The sequence below is a fragment of the Theileria equi genome, assembly GCF_000342415.1.
Source record: "Theileria equi strain WA chromosome 4 map unlocalized gcontig_1105316255041, whole genome shotgun sequence".
In the NCBI taxonomy this organism is placed as follows: Eukaryota; Apicomplexa; class Aconoidasida; order Piroplasmida; family Theileriidae; genus Theileria; species Theileria equi.
Genome location: NW_004668225.1, coordinates 1,066,674 through 1,078,644, shown reverse-complemented (window position 1 = coordinate 1,078,644; position 11,971 = coordinate 1,066,674). Strand labels below are relative to the sequence as shown.

Below are 11,971 nucleotides of genomic sequence, written 5' to 3'. Positions count from 1 at the left end.
CTAGAGTAGCATCCGCGGTTGCTAATGCAAGAGTGTCCGATACAGGACTTTGTGAATAATGGCAGCTATGATTTGCGATTTTCGAACCGAGCCATTAGACTTTATATTTAAACATCAAAACAATTCCCTTTGAGGCGATTCAACAGTTTTACATGGGACATGCAAACATGATCTTTGCGATCTCAGACAAGAGGAACGAAACTTGTCGTTTAAACTCCAAATGCGGACCTTTTGGATCCATAAACTCGTTTAGAGTTTGAAGGGTGATTATCGAGTGCGAAAACTCAGATTCCAGAATTAATTAGCTGTGGTAATAAAGTGATGTTGTGATGCTCACTGCAGCATGGCTTTGGCCAAACAAACGCCCAAATGCCAGACTTCCGGCCAAAACTTATTTATAGACGAATTTATGGATACAAACGAGTAAAATAACGACACAGACAGATGCGTAACATTTAGCCATGGAGATGATGTAGACCAAAAAATCGGCCCTTTAGCCTCCAGAAAAAAATCTAGAGCTCACCGTGCGACGGAGAAAAGGATGGAAGAAACATGCACAGGCTGAGCCAATTTTCTCCGGGGGAGAGAAAATTCGAGTCGAGTCAGATCTACCGTTTCTACCGGCTCCTCTCATCTCTACCGAATGTCAGAGCCTTTGTATGAGATTAGACGCCCATAAAAGCTGCACAGTGGCAGATTAAACCTATTTGTACCCATTTTGAGGTGGGCCAGTTTGCCCCTAAATATCGACCCTTTTGCCCTGAAATTTGGCATTTCAGGGTGTAACGAAGTTATCATTTTGATTATGCGGTCACAAAAGGGTTTATTGGAGTAAACGCCATTTAGCGCCTACACATCCCAACGGGCCCTCGCCCACTCGTTGTCCCAGTTTCGTCCACTTTTACTCCTCATAAATACTTTTACGGATTAAAGCATTTGAATTTCCGAAAGATTTACGGGAAATTGCGGGGTTTGTCGATATTTTTGGGTTTTGGCGCAAAATATTCACATTTAAACGCTTATAAGAGGTAAATTAGTGAATATCATTTGGATGGACATGATAATCTGCCATTTGGAGGCGATACGCGACCATTTATCTCTGTAAAGAGAGACCAGGGGATCAAAAGGGCAAAATGTACTCAAATGCAGTAAAACTCGGCGGGTTAAATGACTACTTGAACCCTAGTGAGGAGTGTATACTGCCAGTTAAAAAGAATACCAGCAGTTATGAAGTAAAGTTGAACCGGGATGAGCAAAAGGGAGCGAATAGACACCCTGGCAGTCAAAAGAGGGACTCCAGGGTGACTGTAGGACTTTCTGATTGCCTCTCTTGCTCTGGATGTCTGACCAGTTCCGAGGAAATCTTGATGAAGAATGACCATTTCGTGACGGTCATTGAAAAGTTGAAAAATGCAGAACATGGCGTAGTATCCATATCGCCTCAGACAGTTTATGCAATTGCTGCGTGCTATGGGCTAGATCCCGTGATAGCTTTTGGAAAATTATCGCACTTGTTTAGAATTTTGGGAGCCAAGAATATTTTTAGTATGAACGTTGGAGAAATGATCGCAGTTCATGAAAGCAAGGTGGAGTTTGTAAATAAATTTTTAAGTTCTTGTCCCGTCAATTTGCAGGAGGATTACAGAAATGGCAATCTTTTACCACATGACTACGCACAAAATTTTGGGGATTTAAAAAATGACAGGGTTCTTCCCATAATTTCAAATCACTGCCCAGGATGGACCTTGTATGCTGAAAAAATGCTGGACATGCACTATATAGACCGGATAAGTGCCGTTTCATCTAGCCAACTTATCCAGGGACTTGTTATCAAGGCCCTCGCTCACACTGTACAATTTTGTAAAATTTTGGGTGATACTGCAGAATTAATGTTAACGGATTTTCCTGGTTTCCACAGGATGGATAAAGGTGAATTGTCGATTCTAGACACCAAAACCATGATGGAGACCGAATGGAAGTATAAGAACATCTATCACGTTTCCATTGCACCCTGCTATGACAAGAGGCTGGAAGCCCTTCGGCCACAATATGAACATGATTTTGAACGCTTATTGAGAAAGGGCAGGGAATCTACCGGAGAAGGTGATGGTGCAAGGCATACAATTAAGCTTGTGGATGACGTTTTATCAACCAGTGATGTGCAAGCCATTTTGAACCATCTCGGTCTAAATTTTGAAGCTCTTTCCGAGGCTCCACTAGACGAAATCTCAGACGGGCATCTCAAGGCACTCTTGAAGATTTTTCAGGAAAGCGGAACCCTCTCTGAGCAAAGTCTAGAGTTTTCCAAAGATGCAAATTTATCCATACTTGCATCAAGGCATGGGAAGATTAACCTGTATAGACCGAGCAAAATATATTGTCAGTCTGGTGGATTTGCAGAAGAGATTTTTAAATTTGCCGCCGAGAATCTTTTTGGAAGACGTGTAGATGATGTAGAATTTACAAGCACTATCAATCCAGATTTTAAGGTTTGTTTTGTATTAGCCATACGACTGTAAGGAGGATTAGGGCGAACGTAGTGAGCTCTATGGCGACAATAATGCGTAGCATGAAGGGAGCTTAAGGAAGAGTAGGATTCCTCACTCTTTGTAGAAACAGACAAGTTCCTATATTGCCTGTGCTTGTTATAGCTCACTACATTCACCTAGTCCCTCATTCTTCGGGACCTATCCTCCTTCCAGTCGGATATTCAATGCTCCGCATCATTCTCACACATTCATTTAGGAATGCATTCTGAGGTCTGGCGACATTATACTCTTGCGTTTCATCATTGCATACGGGTATAGAAATGTCCAAAATGTAGTAAGGATGCTCAAGGACTCAACAAACATTAGCTACATTGAGCTCATGTCTTGTCCTGGAGGTTGTTTTAATGGACCTGGGCAGGTCCTCCAGGTCCCTAAAATTGATAAAGGGGCATTTAACGGGTTCCTTGCAATTCCACCCATTCTATACTCTCTGGAAATGGCAAAGAGACTAAGACTATCCCTTTGGGAGCTCGTTGGTGGCGCATTTTCAGAGGCACGTACCAAGGACAGTTTGTCTTCTAGAGTCCAGAAACAAGACTCTAACCCATCCTTTCTCGCGCACTCGATATATTTGGAAACTGCAGACTACACACCTACGCAGGACCTGGAGCTAATGCCTCTCCTTCAGAGGCTCCTCGGCCACCTCAGACTCGCTGTTTCAGAGAATGTCACAAGGACAAGACTCGAACCTCTAAAGGATAAACAAGTAGAAACAAGCCAACAATTAAAATGGTAGATTCTATTTATGTGTTCTCACAGGTCACTGCCAATTTATACTTCGGGGTTGACGCAAAAATTAGCACCCTCGACCCACATGTTATACGTCTGTTTCATTGCTAATTTTAAATAAAAATGTCACTGGCTGATATAGACAGCGCATATCTTGAGTTAAAGAGGCATTTCCCCCTCATTAACCAGGATAAAAGCGCCCTGGAAAAGTGTGTGTCACTGACAGAGACGCTAAAGGACTCATTCGCCAAGCTTCAGATACAAAATGGGAATCTTGGCCCAGATTTCCTCATTAAAATGAGGGATTTCCTAGAAATGGGCGCCATTGTGGCCGTGGAAAGCAGAAACGTCGAAGGCTTCAAGTGCTTTTACCTTCAACTCCAAAATTTTTACTTTGACGAGGTACGTTTTGCTACACACTGGAGATTACAAGGAGGTGTAATGATTCTTCACTGCGTAGGTCTATGGACCGGAGCAAGTGACCAGACGACCATAGGGAGTCTCTAGAAGAATGGATGAGGGAATGTATCACTATGGAATGAGTCTAACGAGTGGAATAGGGATGGAGACTCTATTAGCCTAGTGAATAGAGGATAAGTTGCAAGTATACAGAGTATAGGAGCTTGTGTGTCTCTGCAGATACAAGAATAATGGAATCCAGAAGGAATCTTTATAGTGTCTATAATGACAGGATGTTCCATAGGATTACACAGTGAGCTAGTTGTGAGGGAGGATGAATGTATGTATGAGTAGGGAGTCTATCTCTACTGTATGCTCCCTTTGGTCGCATTGAGACTGCTCATGGATCTCAGAGTTTTGAAAGACAATCTCTCTGAACATGGAGCATGGATGTTGGAAAGTTGATATCTTAAATTTAGACTTTTCCAAGAAGCCAGAGGAGAATGACTGGACATGTTTATCTACTGTTTTCATATTTGATGTAAAAAAAGAAACAGCAGGGCTTCCAAAAGGCTTTACAAAATATCATTATAAACGTAAGACTGAGGAACCATTTACTCTAGTTAATAATCTAGGTAATGGAGATACTATACCAAAACTAGAAAACCCCGTAAAATATGTGGATGTATATTACTGGAATAGTAATAAGGTCAAACCCATTCTGCTTGAAATTCAAGATGTTAATAAAACCAAGTACTATTCCTATTCTTATAACACAGGAGAAAAAAAGGGTTATTGGTCATATGTTGGTAATGATGCTGAGAAAGGACTTGTGCACTTGCTAGATTGGAGAAATTGTGGTTTCCATGGTGCCATCCCCTTTGACATACAGCATCCTACTAATCCATCTAACCTTTATAAAAAAGGTGAAGTACCTCCATGTATGAAGAGTTATAGAAATATTACCAAGTCTAAATCCAAATCTCTACCAAGTCCTCCCGGAGGGTACTATACTGTTAATGAATATGATGTTAATAATAATGACAATAGTTCCTCTGGCAAAATAGTAGGTACAAGAATATCCAGAGTTACATTTGATGGAATAGATACTGACATAGATCCTCCTCTTACTCCTGTTACTAAGATTAGGCTATATTACTGGCAATATAAAGGAACTGTTCCTCTTCTTTTAGAAGTTACCGCTACTGATACTAAGAATAAAACTAAGTATTATGTCAGGAGTAAGAATACTGGTGGTGATAAATGGAATCCCTATCTTGATAAAAGACCTCAGCCACTCAAAGATGAAGAACTTGAGGAAAAACTAGACGAACTCACCTGTGAACATCATAACGCAGTTACCATTGATTTGTCACGTAGTAATTCTACTACTAAAGCTAATGACAACTATTGTTGCCATAAGCATGAAAAGGAAGCTAAGAAGGGTGGGAGGATTTCTGTTGAAGAAATAGAAATTTCTTGCCAAAAAACCCATCAAAGTGCCAACTACTACAAACATGAGATTACTTATTCCGGAGCTCAATTAGCAGCCATGAAGTATTGTGATGAAGATGGTGACGATCATTCTAGTCATACTAATATAAGACGTATAAACCTGATGGCCTTGGTTTTCCAACATATGGCATACAAGCCGTATATGCTTTCTATTGTGACAAGCAGAACCCATTATTGATATATATTGAAGGTGGAGATTCAGCTACAGGATGGTTCAAGAAAGCTGACGATGGCACTAATGGAAATGAAGAGTGGACAAAAGTTACTGAGTTTGGTAGTATAACACCTAGTAATTTTGGAGATCTTCAATGTGATCAGTGGACTCAGCTCAAAGAATCACTAAGAGAGGCTGGTGGTTGTGCTGACTTGCAAGAATGTAACGATACTGTTGAAAAACAAGAACAAGTAGTATCACTACATTCTGATGTTGATCAAGGTGAACCTGCTGTTCCTGATCTTCCTCCTACATCTCCTCTTATTGCTGAACTTACTGGTACTGCTATAGCTGGATATGTCGCTGCAGGTACTGTTACACCTGCTAGTCTTACTGGGTTTGCTTACTGGATCTACCAACGCTTTAATGGTAGTGAACCATGGGTTAGACAGATATGAGACTCTATGAACTCTCCAGTAGGGAGACTAGGGAGTATGTACTGATTGGTTGGTCTAATGGATAAGTACTACCATGAATGGATGATACTATGAGGAACTAATTTATGTACTACAGCTGGAGCACCTCTCATAACTGCTATTAATGTTACTGTATGACTAACACCTGCCCGTATAAAACACCGACTACATTCCAAATCCTCCTATACATCTTTCCATATTTTCCCCAATAAACCGCCAAATATTCACAAATCATTAAAACATTTAGGACCTTCCAAGAAGTGAGCGCATGGGCGAAATCTTTGGAACATGGATGTTACATTTGCTTAGCGAAAACAGGATCGGCGACCTCTACATGTTCCTTGAGCGTATTCCAGAAGACATAAAGAATGACGAAAAAATAGCCTTTGTAATTAATCTCGAAAGGAGCATGATGGAGGGAGATTTGGCTAGGCTTATCGATATACACAAAACCATGCCATGCGAGTATTACAAAATTATCGCAGAGACTGCAAGGAACAGAATTGCAACCTCGATGGAACTTGCTTACAAGTCACTCAAAGTACATACTGCCACAAAGCTTCTCAAGCTGGAGACTGAACGGGTAAGTTCCTGTACTGTGTACAGCTCTTGTCTACAAAATGCACCTTTTATACCCTAAAATGAATATATAGGAATTTCTCGACTTTGTCTCCTACTACAACCAATGCAAGATACAGACAGACCCGGAGTCATTCCCCTGGAAAATTGTGGATGGCGTAGTAATTTTTCAGAATGATGCACCAGTCAAACACACTGTACCCTCCAGGGAACTCTTGCATCACTCAATCGAGTATATCAACGAGCTAGAAAAGATTGTCTAACTTATTCCTACATGTACATACACATATACACTCATCGACAGTAACAATACGCGCAATTGCAAGTTCTACATAAACGAAAAGTTGACAAATTAAGCTGCAGCGGCTCTGCTCTTTCTCTTTTCCTTGAGTAGCTTAGCCTTGGCTCTGAGGGCTTCAATGAGATCGTTCTCAGCCTTCTGTTTGATCCAGGCATTCTTTTGAGCGTGGATAGCTTCCAACAAGACTCTCTTGTTCTTGAATTGGTTACCCTTGCACCTCATGTAAAAGTTGTGGTACATGTGGGAGTCAATCTTCTTTGCATCTCTGAGCTTGCGCAAAAGACGCCTTAAAACACGCTGACGGCGCATCCAAAGCAACTTTGGTGGCTGTCTGACACCCTTGGAACCCTTGCGCTTACCAACACCGCAATGCCTTCCAAGGCGCTTTGAAAAGTGATACAGACGGATCCTAGACCTGCTGTGTGGAGCTACGCCCTTTTTAATGATTAAACCATCACTAATGAGCTTCCTCACACTGAAACGAGAGTTAGCCATGGCGATTTCGTTGGTCTCGTTTGGGTCCAACCAAACACGACCCTTGCCACACCTCAATACAGAGGCAGCAAGTCTCTTTTGCAAACGAAGCATCTATATGTTGTTGTATGTTGTGAATATGGGCGTATCAGATTGCGCAACCAGATCGAGACACCGGCCCTCAAAGGAGCACCGCGGAATGAGTATCTAACCGCACCCTAGGGACTTTTCTCAGGACCCAGCACTTGTACCAATGGAATCGCCATTGTTGCAAGACGAGATTGACAGGTCTCCATACGAGTCTTGGGGAGGATACCTCTGAGGGAATACTACCCGTATACTAGTGATTCAAGGGTACCATGCTGAGCCAGTAGTCTCCCTCTTGTACAGCGTAGAGACCACCATCGAGTCAAATGTGTCGAGGTGAGTACCATTTCGTAGAGTGTCGCTAGACACCCCGCTGTATCAATGGCCACTTGTAGACCATCCACGGGTACTTTTAGCCGTCCTGTCTCCATATACACTCTTGAAGCATTCCATAAATGTGCAGGTACTCACATTATGGCAAAATTCCGGGGTTTACGGTCCGTTGTTCCTTCCGTTGTGTTTTGGGGGTGTCTTGGCGCCGGAGTTTGTCAGTCTGGCTGCGTATTGCTCGTTTAACTTACCATCTTTAAATAAGTCTATAGTATACAAGACCTACGCTTGATCTTTTTGAAATTTTAAAATATGAGAAAATTCGCCGCTGAGTCCTATGGGGTCCGGCCGGCCTCGGCCTGGAGGCTCGGCTCCCCACCCCTGGCCAGAGGCACAGAATCCACGCAAAAGGAGCTTGAGCTGAGCGTTTACGAAACAATTGGGAGGACAACGACCGAGTGAAACGGACACATTCGCAAAATTCGCCGCCAAACCAGAGATTCGCAAACGAATGTGCAAAGGGGGCCATTTATACTCTCTCGTGCCGTGAAAGGGGAGATTTCAGAGGGGAAGAAAGGCCAATTTCTCAGGTATAGCCCAAGAAAGGTCACCGGGTCCACTAGACGAAGGAACGACGCTCTAGAGTAGTACAGAAGAAGGAAGGCCAGATTCCATTCCTAAAGGGGAATCCAACTGTCAAGTACAGCTTTAGAGAGCAGATACGGGTACCAGAAGACGGGAGTACTGAACAAGAGTGTGCTAGAAGGGAGAGAATAACAATGCTTTCTCTCAATACAATACGCTTGTCCACAGTTCTTTTGGCGTCTCTACAGGTTTTCGTCAAGTCAGTCCGGTTCTTCAAAGTTGCCATCCAAAGGCGATATGGTAAGTTACGTGCGGAGTATACGAACGGAGTGAGTATGCGGAGCATGGGTCCCGAAGGATGAGGGATGTGAGCTATGGAATAGCGAACGGGCGACCATAGGCTTTAGCCGGAGGGAGTAATGGTCACTTACTCCCATTCCAGTAGGCTCTTTAGAGACTCTCTCATTCTACTAGTGGAGCTAGGAGGACAACTAAAGAGAGTCTCTAGAAGAAAGATGGATTACTACTATGGAATGACTGGAATAGTAGTGGCAAGTATACGCAGTATATGAGCCTTTGTATCCATATTATGTACCAATTTAGAGGTTTACTAGTCAAAAGATAAGAATATACAAGAAAGTATATGACTCCTCTATTCTCTACGCTTGTAGGCGGGCCATGTGAGATACATGAGATTATACATTGAGAATCCATATGGAGTATATAAGCTAGCATAAATGGTGGATTCGGGTGGGAATTTTGATGGTGCATGCAGATTTGGCCATGGGATAAATGGAGAAGACTATGGAACAATCCAGTGATACATACTGCTAGGATAGCTCTTTACAGCTCTTATCCCAGTAATGATGCTGGGAAATTACTGGCAAGATGCTAGAAATAAATAACATCCAATGTTCAAACCCCCATATCGTTCTTTTACACATTTTGTCTGACGATTAGTTTGGACACGAGCAAAGTTTCAAAGCGGATGGTTCATTCATCTGTGATTAGTATACGGTAAAAGGGACTAGAATTTAATGCGATTTGATTATGACTAACAGTGTCACTATTGATTTTGATGGTTATCCTGGTTCGTCTCACCTTGATAGTGGTAGTGGAAATACTTACATTTATGGAGACGGATCTGTTACAATAACTCTAGATACAAGTCCAGTTGGACTTCCAGGATACAAGAGTCTGACTCATAAGCCTACTAATAATAGTGATACTATTGGCAGTATTAAATATAGTGAAGAGATTCAGACTGGATTTCCTCCCACTCTTTCACAGTACCCGAGTGTCACAGTATACTGTTGGGGACAGGATTATAGACCATTAGTCGTAAAACTTGGTAATGAAAGTATTTACTATATCTCAGAAGGTAAAGACTATTCTAGTAATAAGTGGAACAGTACTTCTACTTCCTTTAGAGGGTGGAATCTGTTAGAAATTCTTCATAGAGCAAATTGTAATAAGAACAAATCTCATGTTATAAACCTTTCAGCTACTAGTGGGCCTTACAACTGTCCTAGTTGTGATGAAGAACAGATTAATGTATCACCTGTTCAAGGATCTGGTTACATATGGTATGGACATACACTTTCTGGAAAAGATAGTTCCATTTCTGGATTCAAGTATGGTAATCAATATCAGGTAGGATTTAAAAAACTTGAAGGGTATGATAGAGTAAATGTATATTGGTATCCTCCTGAGGGTAAAGTGAAAAGTAAGCCACTTCTGATTCATCTCTCAGTTACCAGTGGCAATCTTTGGTACAAAAGAGACAAAGATCCTAATAATTGGACTGAAGTAATAGAAGGTGAAAAACCAATATCTCCATTCGGTAATAATCCTAAAATTTTGGAGCTTCTTCAGAAAATATCTCTAACCACAATAAATCCTAGAGCGGTCAATCATGCTTCACAGGAAAACTCTGAACTATCACCATCCACGCCATCTTCTGTCACTAAATCACCAGGGACAATTCTTATTGTAGGTATAGTAGCAGCAACTCTAATTGGAATTGGATTACTTGGATATGCTGGATGGTCATTTTTACCTAGGCTATAAAGGTCTACTTGATAACTGACGTACATGCAACTATATGGAATATTCTGACTCTAGTGGATTACCGTTACTCCTATGCGTGCCCTCATATTGCTCATAATCCTTCTGAATGCTACAATTCCCCATCTACTCTACATGCACTCATAAATTCTACATTTAGGATTTCTTAGCCCTGGACTGCCTCGTGGATCGTTAAACATTTTATACTCCGAAAGTAAAGCGGTTTCTGATCAACCAGCCTCTACACAAGACTTGGAGGTACTGGAAGATAGTGCGACGGTAAATAGTTCTGAGGATATATTCCCCGAACAGATTTTGGAAAGTTTTCCAAAATCAGCCCAGGAACATCTTGAGAATCTCTTGAATTTCAAGGTTAATTTGGAATCAATGGTTCCAGGAAAAAGACGTAAAACTGCCGTAGAACCTCAGAAAACTGAGGCAAAATCTACCAAACCAGCTCGCAGAACTCCATTCAAGCTCGAATATGACACGAAAACCGAGCCCTTTAGACATGTTGAAGAGGGGGAATGCAAGATTCCAAACTTTGCCAATGTATGGAATGCAATTGTCGACATGAGACAAAAGGTGAGTTTTAGCTACTATTCTTCATCTATACTACATGACAACTCACATTACCATTTAGAAGGATGCACCTGTCGATACAATGGGAGCGCACTGTTTGGCTGATTCCCCGGATCCAGCGACTTACGAGTTCCAAACTCTTGTAGCCTGCATGTTATCAAGTCAGACAAAAGACCAGGTGACTGCACAAACCATGGATGTTTTGAAGAAGCGTGGATTAACGCTCGACAGTATAATGGAAATATCGGAGGAGGAATTGGATACACTCATCTCACGTGTAGGATTCCACAATACAAAGGCAAAAAATATTAAAAAGACAGCCACAATTATACACGAAAAGTTTGGAGGCAGAGTTCCAGACACCATGGAGGAGTTGGTCTCCCTACCAGGGGTTGGACCCAAAATGGCCAATTTGGTTATTCAACTAGCCTTCAAGAGAATCGATGGTATTTCTGTAGATTTGCACGTTCACAGAATATCAAATCGACTTGGATGGGTCAAGACAAAGACACCGGATGAAACTAGGTTACAACTTCAAGAGCTCATTCCACAGTAGGTTTCTTCCTTTACAATACACTTATATCCAGAAAACTATGGGCAGAAGTAAACCACCTACTCGTAGGCTTTGGACAAACCATTTGCACAGCAGCCGGACCAGGATGTGCAACATGTGGAGCAAATAAATGGTGTCCAACGGGCATTGCCAATCTAAAGCGTGGAGTTTGATGATTTGTATATGATGTAGATGTCCTACCATTTAGTGAGTGTGATGCTATCGCATAGTAGGCTGCCGGGAATACGTCTGCATTTGCATAATGTTCAGGATTTTTCCGGTAATCGTTTTGGATTTAGTCTGTCCATACCTTTACGGTTATCACCTTTGGTTATTTCCAGGATTCTGGTTTTGTCAAGTTTTTTCGGGTTACTCTACTTTAGCTCAACTTCCTTCAAGTTTAATGGGCCGTCATGATTGTGGTACATTCCCTAATGCATTAATCTGGACTAGAAGTAAATCAACGGAATCTGGTGTAAAATGACATTATTCGTTTTGTTGCGCTCAGTCCAGGATTCATCCGTAGCACAAGGCACTCGTAAATGAGACAGGTGAGAACTATCCCTACTATTACTCCAGAGGTTATAACTA

General features: G+C 41.8%; 4 protein-coding genes across 4 annotated transcripts; 3 read left to right on the top strand and 1 right to left on the bottom strand.

The window, feature by feature from the left end:
• Positions 1 to 1,133: 1,133 nt before the first annotated feature.
• On the top strand, positions 1,134 to 3,285 carry BEWA_049440 (Fe hydrogenase large subunit, C-terminal domain containing protein; the record flags this gene model as incomplete). The annotated part of the gene is made up of 2 exons (XM_004831872.1): positions 1,134 to 2,489; positions 2,746 to 3,285. The coding sequence occupies 2 exons, from the start codon at positions 1,134 to 1,136 to the stop codon at positions 3,283 to 3,285; spliced, it is 1,896 nt and encodes a 631-aa protein (XP_004831929.1).
• A 102-nt stretch (positions 3,286 to 3,387) lies between these two features.
• BEWA_049430 (26S proteasome regulatory subunit S14, putative) lies at positions 3,388 to 6,671 on the top strand. Its single transcript, XM_004831871.1, has 3 exons — positions 3,388 to 3,680; positions 6,070 to 6,405; positions 6,476 to 6,671. The coding sequence occupies exons 1-3, from the start codon at positions 3,402 to 3,404 to the stop codon at positions 6,662 to 6,664; spliced, it is 804 nt and encodes a 267-aa protein (XP_004831928.1). The 5' UTR covers positions 3,388 to 3,401; the 3' UTR covers positions 6,665 to 6,671.
• A 68-nt stretch (positions 6,672 to 6,739) lies between these two features.
• Positions 6,740 to 7,907, bottom strand: BEWA_049420 (60S ribosomal protein L19, putative). Its single transcript, XM_004831870.1, has 2 exons — positions 7,845 to 7,907; positions 6,740 to 7,290 (listed from the first exon to the last, which is right to left on the bottom strand). Exons 1-2 carry the CDS (start codon positions 7,845 to 7,847, stop codon positions 6,754 to 6,756), a joined length of 540 nt encoding a protein of 179 aa, XP_004831927.1. The 5' UTR covers positions 7,848 to 7,907; the 3' UTR covers positions 6,740 to 6,753.
• Positions 7,908 to 9,228: 1,321 nt separating this feature from the next.
• BEWA_049410 (endonuclease III family member protein) lies at positions 9,229 to 11,553 on the top strand (the record flags this gene model as incomplete). Its single annotated transcript, XM_004831869.1, has 4 exons — positions 9,229 to 10,174; positions 10,406 to 10,830; positions 10,889 to 11,379; positions 11,415 to 11,553. The coding sequence occupies 4 exons, from the start codon at positions 9,229 to 9,231 to the stop codon at positions 11,551 to 11,553; spliced, it is 2,001 nt and encodes a 666-aa protein (XP_004831926.1).
• Between the last annotated feature and the right edge of the window lie 418 nt (positions 11,554 to 11,971).